We start from the raw sequence: 22370 nt of genomic DNA on the forward strand, positions 1-22370 counted from the left end.
GAGTATCCTTACATATTTCCCATACTGAAATATGAATATTTGATATTCCCCACTGTTTTGAATATTTAGCCTGCTCTCAATTCCACATCAAATGTCAGTGCGCATAAGGCTGGTAAACAAACTAAATGGTATCATTTCAAAAATGACCTTACGTTCACATACAAGTTGGCATTTTTGAAAAACAACAATTTACTGTCATTTTATATCCTTTTTAGGCATATATAATAAAGATCAATAGTTTTTGTAAAGTAAGATTGCAATATATTTCACCTCGTGAACACCATTAAAGGAAAAATGTTCTTCCTGGCTACGCCACTTGTAGTATATACTTTTTTGATGCACACTTTGTGAAATATATTATGATCCTACACTTAACAATTATCCTCTATATGTTTAGAGAAATTTAAGCCATCACAATTATGCATATCAGCCTCATGTTAATAATTTAAGCCATACTAAAATGTGAAAATCAGCTTAGATTAAAGTAATTTAAGCAACTATGATACTGAAATGTGAATATCAGCTTATGTTTAAGTAATCTAAGCAAATATGATACTGAAATGTGAATATCAGCTTATGTCTACAGTAATCTAGGTCATACTGAAATGTGACCATCAGCTTATGTCAGGGTTAAGTGAGTCTATATTAGGCGAAACTAAATGTAAATTTCATCTTTATTACTAAAAATAATAAGGGTAGGGGCATAACAAATAGGGTTAGTAAGCTGATTGTAACAGATATTATTTTTATGACCTAATAATAAATAAAGCCAATATAAAATTTAATTGGCTGAAAATTAATGTTATATTTTAAATTTACATAGATAAATAAAAAAACATATTGCTTTTAATCTACAGCTTAATATCAGCAGATTAGTTAGTTCCTGTATTTTATCCTTTATGCTTCAAATAATACAGTGTTATATTGGGACACCATTTTCACCTAATCAGGGGTTACCTTACATCTGCAAACCAAGAACTGGTAGTTCTCCCTACCTTGTCTCTAATGGACTGCCTCATATCTTCCCGTTCTGCCTCCATCTTGCGATGTTTATCCTTACGTTTTTCCTCCGCCTCTCTTCGGGCTTCCGCGACCTCGGGATCCTCGTCTCCATCAGAACCCGCGTCATCCTTCTTCTCATCGTCACCCCCCATTGCACCTAGCAACATATTCCGTTTAATGCATCGTATCATGCAAGGAAAACTGCTGGGACAAGCCCAGTAGTTAAATAAACAACAAAAAAACGATGGAGCTGAAAGTGACTCTAATAGCCCAGTAGCCTAACTAGGCCAAGTATTCAATATTGATCTTATCCTTATCCCTAGACATGTCCCATTGATTGCATTCAGTCTATTGGTCAGTTAAATATACAGGCCAATCAAACCTTTTAGTTTCTAATCTTAAATTTAAGTTCAGTTTAAGTTGCTTATTGAATACGGCCCCTGGTCCCCAATATCACGACTATACTTAAGTCAAATCTCAATCTCAACTTATCTTACCATATATATAACAAAACTTACTAAAAATCTTACTATGTGTTTACACCATAGAATATGTTGATTATAAAACCTATGGTTAAAATTCCTATGGAAAAAAATATTCTACAGCCAAAATAGTGTTTGAGTACAATCCATTATCAATTACTGAAGTATATTTTTGCTCTACAATTACTTTTTCTTTATAATATTTATTAATCAACACATTCCATTATAAAAGAACATTTTCAAAAAGTATAAAAACATGCAAGATTTTTAATCATACTATGCTTTATATGATAAAATGAGTTGGGTCTAGGATTTTTTTTAGTATTTTCGTAATATTAGGGCCTAGTATAAAGGCAGAAGACCAAGGCCAAACAAACTCCTAACAAGAAGGCACATCGCTATAGGACATAAAATATTTGATAACCATTATCTACATATCATCATTGGGGTACCGGCAGGACCAGTATTCAATAGTTTAAGCCCGGAATTAAAGTTATTCGGGTTTTCCCAGCCTAATCCCCCAGTACAAACAAAATTAAACCGTTGTTATATACACACGTTACTTCGGAGACAATAGAGTCATTGGACTGTTACATGAATTTCAATAGCTCGATATTCACCTTTTATTTGTACCGGCATGGGAAAACCCAGTTAAGTTAATTCCGGGCTATATATATATTGATCTTATCCTAAGACATGCCTCAGTGATTCCATTCAGCCTATTGGTCAGCTAAATATACAGACCAATCAAAACATTTAATCCAATTCAAAGTTCATTAATGAATACGGGCCCTGGGCCATGTCTGCCTTTGAACTAGATCTAACAAATGCTTATTGACAGAACATTGAATTTTCCAAATGAAATACATACAGATAATTAAAACTCAAGAACCAAGATAGCTATTGTGTTAGTTGAGAAATATAATTATTTTAGTTTGAGAAATAATTGTTAGTCTGCGAAATATAATAAAGTGGAATTTATAGTCTCAGTTTTTACTGAGTAAATCTTCCAATCAAGAAACATAAGACCTAATTCTAAACAAAAGAACAAAATATTTCCTATCTTAATTCTCAGACTTGAAATTTAAGAATATCATACATCAGAGAAGGGCAAAAGTTAATGCACTTCAATGTGTTAATTAAATCAGAATTCAAAATCTTTCATACCACTCATTCTGGTTAGTTTCTTGGAAACATGCTGATATACATACCTCATTTATGTTTTAGCTAAATTACATTATATTCAATCTGTTTATGATAATTCAATAGTGAAAGTTAGTTTATGTTAGTAGCAGTTGACCTGTTTGGATTAATTTATTTACTGAACTCGTTTTTATAGCTTTAGTTAGTTTCATCATGATTTTCATACATATTCTTGCTGTCTTTTCCTAAGCCATATTAACCTCACTCATGAAATATCTAACATTGTCCTATTAAATTTGCTTGCCTCAATTCACAGGCGGTCTTTTTGTTGGTCTATTTTTTATTCTGCAACTTTAAGAATGCTTACCTTAACTGAGATCTTAACTTAAAAGAAACAAGAGCTGTCATAGGACAGCGCGCTCAACTATATGCCACTTAGTCTTAGAAAAGAAATACAAAAATAATGTAATATGTGTCTGTCAAAAGCAATAAAAAAGTTGAATTAAAAAGTAAACAAGAAACTACGCAATGCAACGAAACCAGGTTTTTAATGATTGACAGAAGAACTTCAGCCTTCGTTGTGAGATTCAGTTTCAATATATTTTTCTACTTTAAGTATGAGAGACATTGAACTTGCCCCTATGGCCCCTAATGCAATCCCATGGAATTCCTCTTTCTATATACCAAGTTTGGTCACAATAAGTCAACCCTAACTAAAGTTATTCATTTTTCTATTTTTAGTAACACTGACCTTGACTTTTACCCAATTGTATGATGGCTACTGTGTAAAGGATGAAGACCATTGAAAGAACAGTTTTTGAGAACTGAGTTACAACCCAAAGTTGCCCAAAACCTTAAACCAAACTTTTAGAGTCAATCAGGGGCCATAATATGTGTTTGAATATTTTGGACTATCATTTGTATGAACCTAATTGTTTGAATGCTGTCAACACTTGTGTGCAGTATTAGGGCAATAAAATGAAAGGTACAGAAGTCCAGATAACCGAAAATCCCAACTGATGGTGATGGCCCGGAGGGAGTAGTATTGCCCCCTTATTTTTCAATTAGTTTTAAAATGGTCTGTTCTGATAAAAAGCATAACATCAACTCCATTTCTTTATAGCACACCTGGTCAGGCTAATGAAGTCATACATATAACGCCATAACCTATTGTATTAGGTTACACACCACCTACGTTGTTAACTTCATTCTTGCCAAATGCTGTTATCAATATAGTAAAGTGTTCAGTGGACCATATCTTTAGTTATACACCATAGGGTGTATACAGCTACGCTGAAATGGATACTGATTGCTGATTGGTCAGTCTTCCATCTTGGTGATGAGAAAGTGTGACAAGCAAAGTAGGCATTTGATATGTATGACTATAAACATGTTACATTATCAAATTGAGCGGATTTGAAGAAGTTTATTGATAAGTGAAAATGGTTCTGATCTAGCACGCAGGGTTCTTAAAATGACATATGTCCGGTGCACCTCATACAACATTTACGATAGTAACTTCTCAATTACATAAAGTGCAAAAAACATTATCACAAGACATCCAAACAGATCAATTAATTAGACTTCTTCATGTTCTTAAGATCTCAGTTTGATACTGTGAAATCATTTATATTCGTTGGCATGAAATTTCGTGGTTTGCCGAAAAGTTACAATTTCGTGGGTACTTGAATTCGTGGTTTTTCGTTTTTGAAAAAAAATAAATAATCGAAATTGCAACCGTCGTAGATCGACTGCATTCCATGCGCTGGCCCGTGATTTCCGCTGTCTACGTCACTAGGTTTATGACACTCGCTAGAGTGGTACGAAATGCCAATTAGTGCATATATCCATGTCAATTATCGATTTAATTGGAAATTAAGCTCATAAAAGAAGATGTACCCTGATCCTTAATACAGATAGACGAAGCCATTGAATGCCAATTAAGAATTTTGCAAACTGTAAAAACACCGAGAAGGTCCGTATATTTGAGTAAACAATCCCTAAAGATAGCTTATGTTAACAAATTCAATTACTTTTGAATATCATCTCATTTCAATATTTATTTACACGTTTTTGTTTAAAAAGTATATTGAACACTTTGTTTTGTACATTGTCACATTGGGTGCTCAGTAACCTCTAATGTAATCAATTAGTTATTTCATTAAAGAAATAAAATCGAGAACCGACACTCATCACTCACATTTTGTAAACCTGGAGATTTTAATGAACAGCACATGTTAAGGCACGTGCTTCTGTCATTTGTTTCATAAAAACACATTAAAATGATTTGGTTTATTATTTGTTAAAGGCTGATATAATATATTAACAAAACAATGATAGTAAGATATACAGTTAGACGGATATTTACGATGTGTACTGCGGCCTCCGTAACGAAAAAACTAGAGTATGTACATATTAACATGGCAATTGAAAAAGGGAATAAAGGGTCAATATTTCATGGGATCTTGAATTCGTGGATCACCCAATCCACGAAAACCACGAACATTAATGCCCCACGAACATTAATGATTTCACAGTATACGCTTTCACCAGTAAGTTTGTGTACTGACAGAATAACTAATGAATCTTAAAAATATACAAACCAATAACTGATTCTGAAAACAGCAACAAAAAACAACTTTAAGAAAAAAAAAAATCTGTTAAGATGACAAGAGCACTGCAGAGCAAATGCCAATGCATTACTGTATTTTCAGTCAAAACAAGGGAATAACTTGATAACGGAGAGTCAGAGTTAAGGGCCTTGATGTAGACATTGTCACTGGCAATAAGCTTTGACAGGAGCTCATTTTAAAGATGACATGCCAATGGTCATGCAGGAATTCTCTGTCAGAATGTTGAGAAGTATGTAATGCACCAGTCAATTGAAACCACGTCTCCCCCAGGTCCAAGGAATAGCGGGGACATTGACTATCGGTCCAGCCGAGCCCGGGTAAAATCCCATCCCTGCGGAAGCAAACGGCTGGTAAAATCCCTGCCCCAGGGACCCTATGGTAAGGTCCATTCCCACTATTTTTGGCGAGAAGACAAAACCACCGCATTCATGCGGCACTGCGGGGCAACAGGGAAGGTAAAAACATGGCCCATTTCCCCGGCTATCCCCGGCATACCCCCGGACCTGTGGGGTGCTGTGGTTGCAATTGACTGGTGCATAAACAAATTACATTTGAAAATTCAAGCATGAAATCAAAAAATATTTAAGAAATGAGAATGACAATATTGGTTTTTCATGAACTTGTGTTATTGATTAATGCAAATTATAATGCTTTCGATATTTTGCTTATTATCTTTGTTTCACAAAAGATTACACTTAATTTAATGCTTCCAGTTTTGACATCTAGTAACACCATCAATTTATAATTTGTTGTTGTAAATGATTGCTTTTGTAAATACAAGACCCAATGTGAATAAGTCAAGCATGGGTTTATGGGTTATCCTTGGTAGAATACAAGACCACATGTAGATAAGTCCAGCAGGGGTTTAATGGGTTATCCTTGGTAGAATACAAGACCACATGTGGATAAGTCCAGCAGGGGTTTATGGGTTATCCTTGGTAGAATACAAGACCACATGTGGATAAGTCCAGCAGGGGTTTATGGGTTATCCTTGGTAGAATACAAGACCACATGTGGATAAGTCCAGCAGGGGTTTATGGGTTATCCTTGGTAGAATACAAGACCACATGTGAATAATTCCAACAGGGGTTTATGGGTTATCCTTTGCAGAATACAAGACCACATGTGAATAATTCCACCAGGGGTATATGGGTTATCCTTGGTAGAATACAAGACCACATGTGAATAATTCCACCAAGTGTTTATGGGTTATCCTTGGTAGAACACAAGACAACATGTGAAAAACTCCAGCAGTGGTTTATGGGTTGTCCTTGGTAGTGTTTTTTACATGTTCAATTCTGAATGCAATGCTTATATGGTTTATGACAGCAGACATCAAATGTCTTTTGATGATTGTTGATTTACATATAGTTGTTATCTGAATCCATATACTTGTGTTGTATTTGTGCTTTATGATCTATGCCTAAACTATTTTATGATCATTATTATTTTTATCATAGTTTCATATGAAACATCTTGAATGTTTTATTTTTTCTTCGGGCCAAGGTTAAAGCTTGCTGCAAGCCAATGGCAACAATACCAAGGCCGTGACAACATCTAGACCTTCAAGCTCAAAATAGGTGCAGCTAATAGAAATAAATGGGCAAAGTTAAATTTAATTTGTTCTTTTTTGAGACCACATGTTCATGAACTCAACTATCTAATTGCTTCATCGTCGGTTTAACATATTCAAACATAAATTTAAAGAAGACGCATCACTCTTCAACAATCACTTTGGAATAAAGCAAATTTGCAAGGACAAATTTCAGGTTAGAAAATCGTAAAAGGGGAGAGCCCCATAGGACAAATTAGGACAAGTGATAAACGGTAATGCACATTTTTGATTTCCCCATTCCATTTCTCAATTACATTAACATCACTTAACTGATGGATTTCCCTTGATGCTAATTTTTGTGCAACTAGACATAAAAGTTTCTCAATGTAAGAGGCGTTATAGTCTTAATTACGCTCACATGAAATATGCACATGTCCAATTTTCAGAAAAAAATGTATAATAATTGTATAATTTTAGCACTAAATTCTCAATTCCAGGATATTACATAGCAATTTGTCTGTTTAACCAATTATAAATATAATTAAATCATGATTATATTATTAAAACTTTCATCATTATGAATTTCAGACCAAATTTAATAGTCACGAGTTCCATTTCAAGATATGGTTTCAGAGAAGTAAGAAATTCTTATTAAAAATAATATTGAATTTGTCAGCGATACCATTTTGAAATGAAGCTAATGAAAATATTCAATTGTTCAGAAATCAGATAATAATGCTACTTTAGAGCATCTAAATTATTCATTGTAGAAAACATAAAGTGCTGGTTGTTTCCGTACAATCAAAAACGGCAAATCTTTAACCAGCAGCTTATTTTTTACAAAATCAAGGGTTTGGTCTCTATTAGTTTACCTAAGTCCTTTACCAGATAATTTAAAATTCAGTGGTAAAAATTATAATAAGCCCGCAAATTAATCTGACATTGCCAGATCAATATTTTTTTCGAGCTTGTTCCAATTAATTGTTGCAATTTTTACAGTCGAGAACTAAGGTATGATCTTTGGCTAGATTGTTCAAATTTGAATTTGGATAACTGGAAGTTTTGAAGAACGCCTGATCAATATAATCTAGCCTTATTAACCAATTATACCGATCCCAAACAATAATCACAGCATTAAATACTCTTTTTACTGTGAGAGTTATTGCATTTTTTTATCCAGAAAACAACCATACCTTTTACAGACTTCAACTGGTTTCCAACCATCTGCTTTGCTATGAAAGAAGCCATGTTGAAATTGCACCACCACTGCGAGCCTCAAAAATATACTTGTAAAAGTCAGCCTTAGGAACGGGCATCTACATTGACACTACAGTTGGGCAGTGTCACAGTGTTCCAGCAGGTCAAAAATCAGCACATCCACTTATCATCTAAGAACTCACTGGAAACCATCCTGAAAAATAGAAAAATATTCGAAATTCCTTAAATTTGGTCAATATTTTCAAATAATGCATCAATATTTACATAACTTTAAGAATAATACATGTTTTATGTTCATTCTGTTTTACAGCTAAAATTGATTGGGAAGAGACATATTACACCTAAAAATATTTTAGCTAATGTTATGGGTCATTGTTTCTTTTAAGCTTGTTGTCATTGCAAATGAACATCCAAGTGTCAATCAGGTCCTGAATCATAGGAAAAAAATAAATAAAATGCAGTACTGGCACCCACTCAGCAGACAAATTAACAAATCCCTCCCCGACCCTTGAAGTCTGACTCCACACTTGACTACACCTATAACTGTACCTCAAGGTCACATAAAGCAGGGCAGATCAGTTAAAGCTGCACTCTCACAGATTTACCATTATAACAACTTTTTTATTTTTTGTCTTGGAAAGGGCAAATTTTTGCGTAGATATCTGCAAACCAATGATATAAGATTGCTGCTAAAAAATCAGATCGTAGATTTTCATATTTCTGTTCGAAAATTAATGTTTAATGGCTTAAACCGTTACTAACGGTTTACGAAAAATGCATAAAACATCAATTTTTGAACTTAAATATAAAAATCTGCGATCTATTTTTTTGTCAGCAGTATAATATAACTGGTTTCCATGGATTTTCGTAAAAATTGGCTCGTTCCAAGACAAAAAATAAAAAAATTGTCAAAAGGTTCAATTTGTGATAGTGCAGCTTTAAAACAATGTTCTGACTCACATTGAGATCCTCTACAACAGACCTTCCAGATACTCATTTAAAATGAAATAAAATAAACTGTACATGATAAATGCAAACAATGCTCATTCTTTAAATTTTAAGATTGCAATCATTCCCCACCTTACTCTGTTGTCTAAATGTCTATAACTTTTCTGATTCAGTCTGAGTATATATAATTACCAAAATTCAACTGGGAAATATAAATTTGCATTCAAGACAATGATTTGTTGCTCTGAATAAGTTTGTTTTAACCATAATCACATGTTAAGATGTAGTAAAACAAATCTCTTTCAAAACAAGAATGGTTCAAGTTGGTGCTAATATTGGTCTGTTTTTTCAACACCAATGGGCATAAGTGACGAAACTTGCTACCAATAATGATTATGTATATTGTCCTTGCCAACAAGTCTGCTATCACATAATATGTGAAAATCTTAAATGGTTTCTGAGTTACCAGAACACCACAATGTATTTCACACAAAAAATATTCAGAAAATGACATCCTACACTTTAGACAAAGGTCGTGAGAAACCACATTGGATGAAAAACAATATTGCTTTCTTGACAATGGTGAAAATAAATTGAGCAAAAACAATGGCAATTCTGTGTAATAATTGTGTGACACTTTTCTTGTGTAATTTACAGCAAAAAAGCCCTCCCTACAGATTGATCAAATTATTGCAATATGTTTAGCAAGAATGATCACAGTTTTTTTTAACTACTAAAGCCCAGGTCACAATGGAACCACAACAGTATACGCAGGTTTACGATGATAATTTTGGTGATTTTGTGGCTGGTCATACGATGTTTTGCAACAAAACATTCTGGCGATGTTTTGCAACAAAACATTCTGGCGTTGCTTGAAATTCAGTCTACTCTATTTAAACAGTGACAGATTCATCAACTGTTTGTCTCATTGGTGTTGTTTTATTATCTTGCAAAAATAACACAACATTTGTATGAAAAATTGATGTATCATGGTTGCCAAAAATTTGGTGAAATTGCAGACAGACAGCCCTGGCTGGAGCATGACAGACCTTCAACCTTCTCTGTCTGTTCCTGTTGTGAAAGCATCTAAAATTTCATTTGACTTCCACAACATTGTTGATGTCCTATGAAATTAAACCACAACAAAATATGTACACAAAATTATTGTGGGCTTCACTGAGACTGCATGGGCTTAACAAACAACAAAATAAAGACTCAAGTCCTGACTGGTAATTTTCTTGATGTTATCCTATTTCCCAGACATTCTTTTTCACTGAACACTAAGTCTTGCACTGCAGGGACTAATTAGGATGTTAGAACTTTGCCCATAAAATGAACTGAAATCTGTCTTATCAAGGTGCCTTACTGGCAATTCGAAACCTAACTTCTGCAAAAGACATCAACTAGCCTGGCTCTGTAAATTGATTCCTCCATGGAGCCAATTAAGCCATCTCACACTGATAATCAAGAGTTTTTTGACAATAATTAGGCTCCCCCTTGCTAAACTTGCTCATTTACAGTAGAACAGTATCAATTTTCTGTCAAAGCTCATGGTCTTACATATAGATATATAAATATAGTTGTTACAATAACTCTACAAAGCATGCTGGGAATCTTCTAGCAAGATTTGTCCCGGGAGTTTTAGCAAAATATCTTATCAGCCCACACTAAGAGAACAAACAATACAAAACATTCTGGTCCATGATTTTGACATTTCTGGCTGAAGATTTCAACAGAGGTTAGTCTTTGCCTTAATTTTTTTCAGCACCTGTCCTTTCAGGCAAGATAGTGAAGAAAACCACTTGCTCAAAAACAGTTTTACTTGCCCAAAATAATTTAAAAACAAAACAAAAAATAAATTAAAAAAAACAAAAACACAAACAAGAGAAGTATTTAATCAATACCCAACACTTGGACACTTATAAATTGAATACTACAAATGCTGAGCACGCTGAATGCTGTGAAGTCACCAATTCATGCGTAAATATGCTATAAAGCCAATTAATATTTAGAACGTTCATTTTGGATTTGTGAATTTGGAATTTTGACTTGTCCAAAACAGTACTTACTTGTCCCTGGCTTCTGAGAACTCAGTTAGGATGCAGACAGTGGTAGCAACGAATATGCAATTCTCTCATGATAATTCCCCATAAAATGCTGTAAAAAGTGTATGTTTTCAACATTATTAAATCAGCAGTTCTTTGGTTTTGTTGTGATCCTGAAATTTGCTGCTTTGGGATAATATGATTATTCAGTTGTTTTCAGGGTGGACTATAGAAAGTCACTTACTCCATTGGCAGTGTATTTGGCCATGACTGTTGACAGTTGTTCACAATAGTTTAAGCCCGGAATTAAAACTATTCTGGATTTCCAATGCTAATCTTCTGGTAAAAACAAAATTATATGGTTTTATTATACACACGTTACTTTGGAAACAATAGAGTCACTGATCAGTTACATGAATTTCAATATGTCAAATTTCTACTTTTATTTGTACCGGCATGGGAAAACTTTCTTATGTGAACTCTGGGTGTTTAATTTTGACAACTTTTTTACTTATAAGAGTTTACAAAGGTGCTCACAATGGCTATCATGGCTATTTAAACCTTTTAACAAAGTTACTGTATAGAAATGGGCTGATTCGAGGCCAACAATGTTGCTAGACTTAACAGACAATAATAATCAGCAATCTATTCAATCCTGCAAACCTCCAAAGTTTCTCTCATTGCTCCAAGATCTTATCATCCCCTCAAAAAACATCCTTAGAATTCTGATCAAGAATAAAGCCATAGACCATTCTCCTGCAGTCAAGACTGGCTGCATAAAATTAATACAAATCGAAAATGGCCACAGGAACGGTCTCTTGGCATATTTAAATATGGCATCAGGACCAAGCACAGAGCAATTAAGAATCCTGGAACCAAGTGTCATGTTTTATTGTATTTCTTCCTATATGGGTCTCTAAACCTGGTATTAACGAATGTTTCAGTAAAATGCAGATAATAAATTTGTGAAAATAAACAGTAGCATAGTTTGGTGCAGAAAAGGCAATAAGACCTCAAACTGATGAATTCAATTATTTAATACTGTGAAGTCGTAAAAATTTGTGGGACATTAATTTTCGTGAAATTCGTGGGTGGGCTTTATTTTTTTAATCCACAAATTCAAGATCCTAACGAAAATTTGACCTTTAAATCAAAATCATACTGTACAAATGTAAAAGGGTTTACTTGTATTGACATGAATATACATGTGAGCATTATACAACTTGTAAGAACATGTACCAATATTTCATTGTTTATTTTACTGTAAATATGTATTATATTATATAAATTATTTACCTGAACGATATAAAGTTAAAGTCAATTAATAGTACTTGAATTCAGTTGTTATGTATGACATTGCCAGAACCTTAAAACAAGCTGATTATCAACCTCCTGTGCAGCACGTGTAAAACATGCTGATTATCAACCTCCTGTGCAGCACGTGTAAAACATGCTGATTATCAACCTCCTGTGCAGCACGTGTAAAACAAGCTGATTATCAACCTCCTGTGCAGCACGTGTAAAACATGCTGATTATCAACCTCCTGTGCAGCACGTGTAAAACATGCTGATTATCAACCTCCTGTGCAGCACGTGTAAAACATGCTGATTATCAACCTCCTGTGCAGCACGTGTAAAACATGCTGATTATCAACCTCCTGTGCAGCACGTGTAAAACATGCTGATTATCAACCTCCTGTGCAGCACGTGTAAAACATGCTGATTATCAACCTCCTGTGCAGCACGTGTAAAACATGCTGATTATCAACCTCCTGTGCAGCACGTGTAAAACATGCTGATTATCAACCTCCTGTGCAGCACGTGTAAAACATGCTGATTATCAACCTCCTGTGCAGCACGTGTAAAACATGCTGATTATCAACCTCCTGTGCAGCACGTGTAAAACAAGCTGATTATCAACCTCCTGTGCAGCACGTGTAAAACATGCTGATTATCAACCTCCTGTGCAGCACGTGTAAAACATGCTGATTATCAACCTCCTGTGCAGCACGTGTAAAACATGCTGATTATCAACCTCCTGTGCAGCACGTGTAAAACATGCTGATTATCAACCTCCTGTGCAGCACGTGTAAAACATGCTGATTATCAACCTCCTGTGCAGCACGTGTAAAACATGCTGATTATCAACCTCCTGTGCAGCACGTGTAAAACATGCTGATTATCAACCTCCTGTGCAGCACGTGTAAAACAAGCTGATTATCAACCTCCTGTGCAGCACGTGTAAAACATGCTGATTATCAACCTCCTGTGCAGCACGTGTAAAACATGCTGATTATCAACCTCCTGTGCAGCACGTGTAAAACAAGCTGATTATCAACCTCCTGTGCAGCACGTGTAAAACATGCTGATTATCAACCTCCTGTGCAGCACGTGTAAAACATGCTGATTATCAACCTCCTGTGCAGCACGTGTAAAACAAGCTGATTATCAACCTCCTGTGCAGCACGTGTAAAACAAGCTGATTATCAACCTCCTGTGCAGCACGTGTAAAACAAGCTGATTATCAACCTCCTGTGCAGCACGTGTAAAACATGCTGATTATCAACCTCCTGTGCAGCACGTGTAAAACAAGCTGATTATCAACCTCCTGTGCAGCACGTGTAAAACATGCTGATTATCAACCTCCTGTGCAGCACGTGTAAAACATGCTGATTATCAACCTCCTGTGCAGCACGTGTAAAACATGCTGATTATCAACCTCCTGTGCAGCACGTGTAAAACAAGCTGATTATCAACCTCCTGTGCAGCACGTGTAAAACAAGCTGATTATCAACCTCCTGTGCAGCACGTGTAAAACATGCTGATTATCAACCTCCTGTGCAGCACGTGTAAAACATGCTGATTATCAACCTCCTGTGCAGCACGTGTAAAACATGCTGATTATCAACCTCCTGTGCAGCACGTGTAAAACATGCTGATTATCAACCTCCTGTGCAGCACGTGTAAAACATGCTGATTATCAACCTCCTGTGCAGCACGTGTAAAACATGCTGATTATCAACCTCCTGTGCAGCACGTGTAAAACATGCTGATTATCAACCTCCTGTGCAGCACGTGTAAAACATGCTGATTATCAACCTCCTGTGCAGCACGTGTAAAACATGCTGATTATCAACCTCCTGTGCAGCACGTGTAAAACATGCTGATTATCAACCTCCTGTGCAGCACGTGTAAAACATGCTGATTATCAACCTCCTGTGCAGCACGTGTAAAACATGCTGATTATCAACCTCCTGTGCAGCACGTGTAAAACATGCTGATTATCAACCTCCTGTGCAGCACGTGTAAAACATGCTGATTATCAACCTCCTGTGCAGCACGTGTAAAACATGCTGATTATCAACCTCCTGTGCAGCACGTGTAAAACATGCTGATTATCAACCTCCTGTGCAGCACGTGTAAAACATGCTGATTATCAACCTCCTGTGCAGCACGTGTAAAACATGCTGATTATTAATCTAGTGTGTCTCAGCGTCACCACTTGATTTTGTTTCTTTGATCAAATATTTAATCAATTATTTAATTAAACACCTATACTTTGTTCTCACAGTTGGATAGAATAATTGAAATTCAATGGCTCCACTATTTTATTTCCTTGGTGCATCTTTATTTATGAACCTCTTAAATTACTGATCAAGCAGTACTTGACGTTAGTATCTCCTCTAAATGACATAGTTATTGTCCCAGTGTAGTGTCATAACTGTGTAATGTAGATGATGCATAGCATGAAAAGGGTGAATTTGCAGCAGACATGTGAACCTTTGGCAATGACAAAGAGGTAGATTTAGGTCTCAAAAGCGGTAGTTTGGGTTCAAAAGCGGTAGAATTTCTAATTCCTATTTAAATTTCAGTCAAAAACAGTGATGGAAACAATGTAAACAAAAACTTGATATTTGCTACTATTTTTAGACTTTTGGAAAATATGCAAAGATACATCAGGGTTAAGAGACTTGTCAAATGTCAGCGTTTAACTGTTTTTGATTGAGAAACATTGAAAGGAAAATTACCTCTGACTTGTAAAAACAAGTTTATATTCAGAAGAGCTGCTAAAAATTCAAATCAGATTGCCAAAACAGGTCGGAGTGTAAGTGCAGATGACTGCAGAATCGTGTTTGTTAATTTTCCCGCCAAAATGTCGTAAAATTTTATACACTGTAGATAATTAATAACACCTTTGTTGTTTTCTTTAATGTTTTGACAGTTTTATAATGTCTTTGATATTTACAAAAATGCTGATTAGTAGGATGCCAATAAACGAAGAATGCTGATTAGTGGTCTTTGGTACCGTACTGGTATCTAAGCAATGATCTCGGTTGAAGTGTGGAGTGATTTGACAAGTTGTTTATTGCACCATGTTCTTTAAAGTGACAGATTAATATGGTACTTTATCATGGTTGATAGAATTTTGAGGTTTTAAAAAGAAAATTTAAGGCCAATTTGATATAGTTTTGAGGTTTTTTAAAAGAGCTTTCAATATCGGTAGATTTCAACGGGAAAGCGGTATGTGGCGTCATTGGAAGGGTCTCAAAAGCGGTATTTTTTACCTATCACCGGTAGAGTTCACATGTTTGTTGAAGACAAATGAGCATAGTAGTTCAGTTTTTTTTCATTTATTTTTAAATGAAAATCCACAAATTTAAGAACCCAAGAAATTGTCCTTTTTAAAAAAAACACGAAATTTCAAGTCCACGAAAAGAATGATTTTGCAGCAATTGCCCTGTAAATAAGAAGTGAGCAAAGCTGTAAATGCCTGCACATATGGAGAATTGCAAAGTCGCATTATCTGCAGTTATACAAATATTGATAAGGTTTTCTCAGAATATTTATTCCCTTTTTTGTGTTGATCTGAAATGCATGTCAGCAAAACTCTTTTAAACTAGAGCTAAAGGTCCCCACCCTCCCAAAAAAAACCAAAAAACTATGGAAATATGGGTCAAAGGTAAAAACAATGCTCTTAGATCAAAAATATTTTACAAGCTATATTTATATTGATTTATATTCTTATACACAAATAAACTTTTTATATATAAACGTTAAACAAAGGGAACTTATAATCAACAAACACATGTGTTCTCTAGTGCAAAGTATTTAATTTAAAATTTAAAGTTATTACAAAAAGTTCACATTGCTGGCCATCTGTATCAAGCATAACTAACATCAACATAGCTTTTCTAAAACATAATAAATACCAAGGGAGAAAACCTTGGGACCAACGGATCACACAGTTACAAATACATAATGCCATTATCTAATTTCCGTTTCCTTTCCCTTCGAATATAGGGTGAAGAATCATGTGACTTAAAGTGGTTCTCACATGGGTCACCACGGGTCACAACCAATGTAAACAAACAAATATGGTGTGTCGTTAAATTTCTGAATAACTTTTTTGACAGAAAATGTATGAAAGTATTTCTTAGCCTATAAAAGACTACAGTCAAAACTCACTTGGCTTGATATCCTTGTTCGCTCGAACTGAATTAAAAGGACCAATTTTCTTTAGCAATAATTGGTTATATAAAACTCAATTGGATGGCTGAATTTCTTTTCGATCTCCTTGCTCTATGTCATTTTCGCAGTCCCTAGTAAAAACTCACACTTTGTTTGGTTTGCTTGGCTCAATGTAATTTTCAAGGTCCCAGATAAGAATTTCACACCTTGATATGTTTGCCGGGCTGGATTTCGCAAAAGGAACTAATGGATTTTATTATCTTGATTGCATATATCATAATTATTATCAAATGAAACTGGCTTAACAGTTTGAGCAAATATCTCATCATTTTAATTTCTACAGTTGAACATCGCTATTCAGATCACCATTATCTGAAATTATCGCTATTTCGAAATTAATTTTTCGGTCCCGATTTTACTCCTTCTTTGTTTAACTAAATTTCCAGTCTTTATTTCGAAATCGCTATTTAGAAATAATCGCTATTCTGAAGTAAATATTACGGTCCCGATTTAGTATTTCACGCCTATTTATCATTTCTAACTCGATCGTGTCTTAGTGTTTTCACACCATACTGTGAATGCACTAGGGCATCGGCATGAGGTGACAATGGAGAATGTTAAAGAATGACATTGAGCACGTGTATGTTACAAACATCGATGTCAGAAAATGAGATATTCATTTAAGTGATGTTTTGTGTATATATTTGCTGGTTAACACAATCCGAATATCAATTCAAAAATGTCTATCTCATCTGATTTGATCGCCACATTGCTCACTCGACCCGCTACCGAACAATCCAAATGCAAACATGTGCTGTCATTTTGTTTTAAATGTTTTATGTTGTTTTAATAAAGAAGTATAATAACAAATTATTTGTCAATTATTAAACACTAAATCAACAAATATTTTTGTATATTAAAGATAACTCAAACCAAGTGTATCGTATTGGTAACATGTAACCGACATTGCAATATTCACGACTTAGTATTTCACGTCATCTATAATTTGCGAACGCTGTCATTTGCGGAAAATTGTTAATCCGCTATTCCGAAGTAAATTTTTGGGTCCCTACAATTACGGATTAACAGTGTTCAACTGTATCTTTATTTGGCACAAGTACAATACTTCAAAATTATTTCATTACATGTTTAAATCTAAATGCATTTAAGAAGGTCTCATTCACATGAAATCAACAAACCCCAAAGGTTTCTGCCTTAGGAACTAAGAGGCCAAATAGAATTCAAAGCTTACTGTAAAAAGCTACATTGAGAAAAATGAGGCCAAATCACAAAAGCCTGATATTGAGGGTGGACGCAAATCCAAAAAGTAAAATGCAGATGACTTAATTATGCCTCAGAATACGCTGTCAACTTGGTTGAAATATAAAGACCAAAGAAGAGCCAGATAACTTAACTTGGGCTACTGGTTATAACCATGATTTCAGCAAGACACTGAAGCTACTCTGTCCAACATATTGGCTCTTAATGGGTCATATTTTTGTATAAATTAATGTTCAGTTTCTAGAATGAGACTTATAACCCAGGAAAAGACCACCTGCCCATCCATCATGGCATGCGTGTAGAACATAAATAAAAAACATAATTATAAAAAGTCCTATTCTACCATTAAGATACCTGAGCCACAAGATTACCTCGAATCTATAAAGACATTTACATCCAAACAAATAGCACTATTTTAGATATAAAGGAGACAGATCTAACATCTCAATAATGAATACAAACCCTCAACCAGAAGCGTCTAACCGATCCTTCAAGCATCTCTTTATCACAAATTGGTATCCTAAAATCTCTTTACATAGAACTTCAATGACTGAATATTTACAGAAAGTACATAATGCCAAAGAATTTTTTTAAATACTTATTTAATGTCCTAAAAAGAAAATAACTACTATGAAAATTATTCTTCTTTTTGAAAAAAGCACAATTTTTATCACTTTGTATGGAAAAGTAAATGCCAATTTTAGTGATAGATTGAGTCAGAGAGTGCACTTAAAAGTGTAGAAAAAAAATACAAGAATTTATGGCAAAATTGCAAGATGTTGATCGTCTTTTGCAGCAGCCAAAATAATGGCATTGGTGCCACAAAATAAGGACCTGCTAGAGCTACTGGGCTCCGTGTAACTTAATTAATTTTAATAATAAAGGGCACATAAAAATATTTTAGTTCAGTCAAATTGTCTTTTCTGATAAAAATATAATAATTTAAAGGGTTCATACTCCATATGATAAAATAGCGAAAGAAATAGAAAATTGTCGAAAACTGACATAAACTTGTTATCGATGTGTACAATGCACTGAAACTTACTAACTGAAGTACCACATAGTTAATATTACAATTAATTTGTTTTTCACAGTTTTTTTGTATTTTTCCATTAGCTAAATGGCTAGTCGATGTTATCATGTGATATTACTAGGTATATAGCTTAAATATTCCGACTGTTAGGGTAAGCCTTCATAGCACAGTGGATACAACACTGTACTGCAATTTTGGAGACCCAAGTTTGAACCCGGTCTCCAACTCTATTTTTTTTTACATTTTGGTAATTTTTTTTACAAAAAAAATCAAAGAGTAAAACATTTTATTAAAAAATTGTCCCGAGATTCGTTGCAGAAAAAGACTTTTTTTGGTGCCAATCTGGTGTACAGTCCCTTTATATAAAGCAATAGAGCATATAATGGATGAAGATCTCCGACAGGTTTAGGTTAATTGTTATCACAACGTGCATCCTGTGGAGGAAATCTAGCTGAGTTATAAGAATTTACCTGAATTATGATGGAAATAATAAAAATGGACCATGCCAAATTTGAACCTGATGAGATGGACCAAGTCAAACTAGTGCTATCACAGAAGTGAATACTTTCCCCGCACACCATGTTGACACAGCATGTTTCTGCTTAACTCTGGCCAATATTGAAATGAAATTAAAAATCATTCAGAGACTTTGGACCATGGGTGAAGTCTTCTAATGGTTGTCATTTATGCCAAATTGTTCCTGAATTCTACCACAGTAACCCACTTCATTTTGTGAACAAGAATTGGTTTCATTTGAAAACTGAAGATTTTAAATGTAAAATAAACAAAGGGCAATAACTCTTTCAAAAAAGGTCAAATCACAAAAGCCTGACAATATGCGCTGCGTCATTGTGAAGAAACCAATTTTAAATGTAAAATAAACAAAGGGCTATAACTCTTTCAAAAATGGCCGAATCGCGAAAGCCTGACAATACACCCTGCGTCACTATACAGTCATCAATCTGTGAAAGTTTGGTGGAAATCGCATGAAAAACGTAGGAGGATTTGCGAAGAAACCAATTTTAAATGTAAAATAAGCAAAGGGCAATAACTCTTTCAAAAATGGTCAAATTGCAAAAGCCAGACAATATGTGCTGCTTCACTTAATGATCATCAATCTGTTAAAGTTTGGTAGAAATCACATGAAAAACATAAGAGGAGTTGCGAAGAAACCAATTTTAAATGTAAAATACAGAAAGGGCAATAACTCTTTCAAAAATGGCCGAATCGGTAAAGGCCGAATCGGTAAAGCCCGAAAATATGCACTGCTTCACTTTATGATCATCAATCTGTGAAAATTTGGTAGAAATCACATGAAAAACATAAGAGGAGTTGCAAAGAAACCAATTTTAAATGTAAAATACAGAAAGGGCAATAACTCTTTCAAAAATGGTCAAATCGCAAAAGCCCGAAAATATGCACTGCTTCACTTTATGATCAACAATCTGTGAAAGTTTGGTAGAAATCGCATGAAAAACGTAAGAGGAGTTGCGAAGAAACCAATTTTAAATGTAAAATAAGCAAAGGGCAATAACTCTTTCAAAAATGGTCGATTCGGGAAAGCCAGACAACATGCGCTGCTTCACTTTATGATCATCAATCTGTGAAAAATTGATAGAAATCGCATGAGAAATGTAAGGCGAGATGCAAAGAAATTAATGTGGGATGGACAGACGCACGGACGCACGCACGCTCGCCCGCACAGACGCAGGGAATCGCGCCTACCATTACTATATCCCCTCGCCTTTTCAAGGAGGGGGATAACAAGGGCTATAACTGGTGGCTGTAGCCACAAACAAATTGCCTGGTACACAACATCACATGCTGTTTAACATTTATGTCAGGTTTTTATCACTCTGGCTCATAGCTGGCTTAAAGATCGAGATACGCACAAAACAAGATTGCATGCTTTATAGGCTATTCTGTAACTAATTCAAAGGCCATAACTACGTAATTCCCTTAAGGCCATCACCTGTGAAAGTGTCAATCTGAAATCCAATATGTAATAGTATGATGATGAAAATGTGAAATCATAAAAAAGGCAATAATAAAAATCTGACGGAACGATGATGAAAACGTAGATATAAGTTAAGTGTATTTCATTTAGACTCTGAATTCAGCATTTTGTCACATGGAAGGGAAATCTTATATTTGCATGTGCACTGGAAAGTGATAGTACGTTGATGAAAATGCGACAGTATGATGATGATAACGCGACAGCATGATGATAATAACGCGACAGTACAATGATAATAACGTGACAGCATGATGATGATAACCCGACAGTACAATGATGAAAAAGGGACAGAATGATTATGATAACGTGACAGTACAAATGATGAAAACGGGACAGAATGATTATGAAAACGCGACAGTACAATGATGAAAATGGGACAGAATGATTATGATAACGCGACAGTACAATGATGATAACGCAACAGAATGATTATGATAATGCGACAGTACAATGATGATAACGCAACAGAATGATTATGATAATGCGACAGTACAATGATGATAACGCAACAGAATGATTATGATAATGCGACAGTACAATGATGAAAACGGGACAGTATGATGGTGATAAGGGGACAGCATGATGATGATAACGCGACAGTATATGATGATGATGATAATAGTACAGTATGATGATGATAACGAGACAGAATGCTGATGATAACACGACAGTATGATGATGATAAAGAGACAGTATGATGACGAAAATACGTGACAGGACGATGACGATAACCCGACAGTACAATGATGATAACACGACAGTACGATGATAAAACATGACAGTTTGATGATGATAACTCGACGGTACAATGATGATAACGCGACAGTATGATGATAAAACATGACAGTTTGATGATGATAACCCGACAGTACGATGATATAAAGACAACAGTATGATGATGATAATGTGATAGTATGATGATGATAACATGACAGTATGATGATGATGATAATGCGACAGCATGATATAGTTAACGTGACAGTACCATGATAATAACATGACAGTATGATGATGAAAACATGCCAGTACGATGAAGATAACCTGACAGTACAATGATGAAAAGACAACAGTATGATGATGAAAATGCAATTAGTATGATGACGATGATAACGCGCCAGTACGATGATGAAAACACGCAAGTACGATGATGATAACCTGACAGTACAAAGATGATAACGCGAAAGTATGATAATACAAATTATTTTTGTACTAATATCTGTGTTTAGGATAAAGTCTATCATATATGTAAAATACATGTATGTTTGCAATTCAATGTGCCAGTTAACTTTAACAATCGCCATTACACTTTATTGAATGAAACCAAAGTGTACGCTACACTTTACATAAACTACATAAGGACGTACAATACACTAATAAAAACATTATCTGTAGTTCTAAGAAGGAGCAAGCCAAATTTGACACCTGGAGAAAGACTAAGAAAATTTGAACCGTGAAGAAAGAATAAGACAAATTTGACCTATGGAGAGAGACAAAGCCAAAATTGTCCCTTGGAGAAAAGAAAAGCAAAATTTTACCCATAAAGA

The 22370-nt window shown here is 34.9% G+C and overlaps 1 protein-coding gene across 5 annotated transcripts in view; it reads right to left on the bottom strand.

Moving 5' to 3' along the window:
- The window catches only part of LOC128211385 (complexin-like), a 60595-nt gene that overhangs the window by 12183 nt on the left and 26042 nt on the right, over positions 1-22370 (bottom strand). For 4 of the 5 annotated variants that reach the window (XM_052916120.1, XM_052916119.1, XM_052916122.1 and 1 more), the window contains exons 2-4: positions 8009-8226; positions 5231-5242; positions 996-1159 (exon numbers count right to left, since the gene is read on the bottom strand). In XM_052916120.1, coding sequence (XP_052772080.1) covers positions 996-1159; positions 5231-5242; positions 8009-8063 — 231 coding nt within the window. In that variant the 5' untranslated portion in view covers positions 8064-8226. The remainder of the gene's footprint in view (positions 1-995; positions 1160-5230; positions 5243-8008; positions 8227-22370) is intronic. The other variant, XM_052916121.1, reaches the window with a different exon arrangement.

The sequence above is a fragment of the Mya arenaria genome, chromosome 12 (genome assembly GCF_026914265.1).
Source record: "Mya arenaria isolate MELC-2E11 chromosome 12, ASM2691426v1".
Taxonomy (NCBI): Eukaryota; Metazoa; Mollusca; class Bivalvia; order Myida; family Myidae; genus Mya; species Mya arenaria.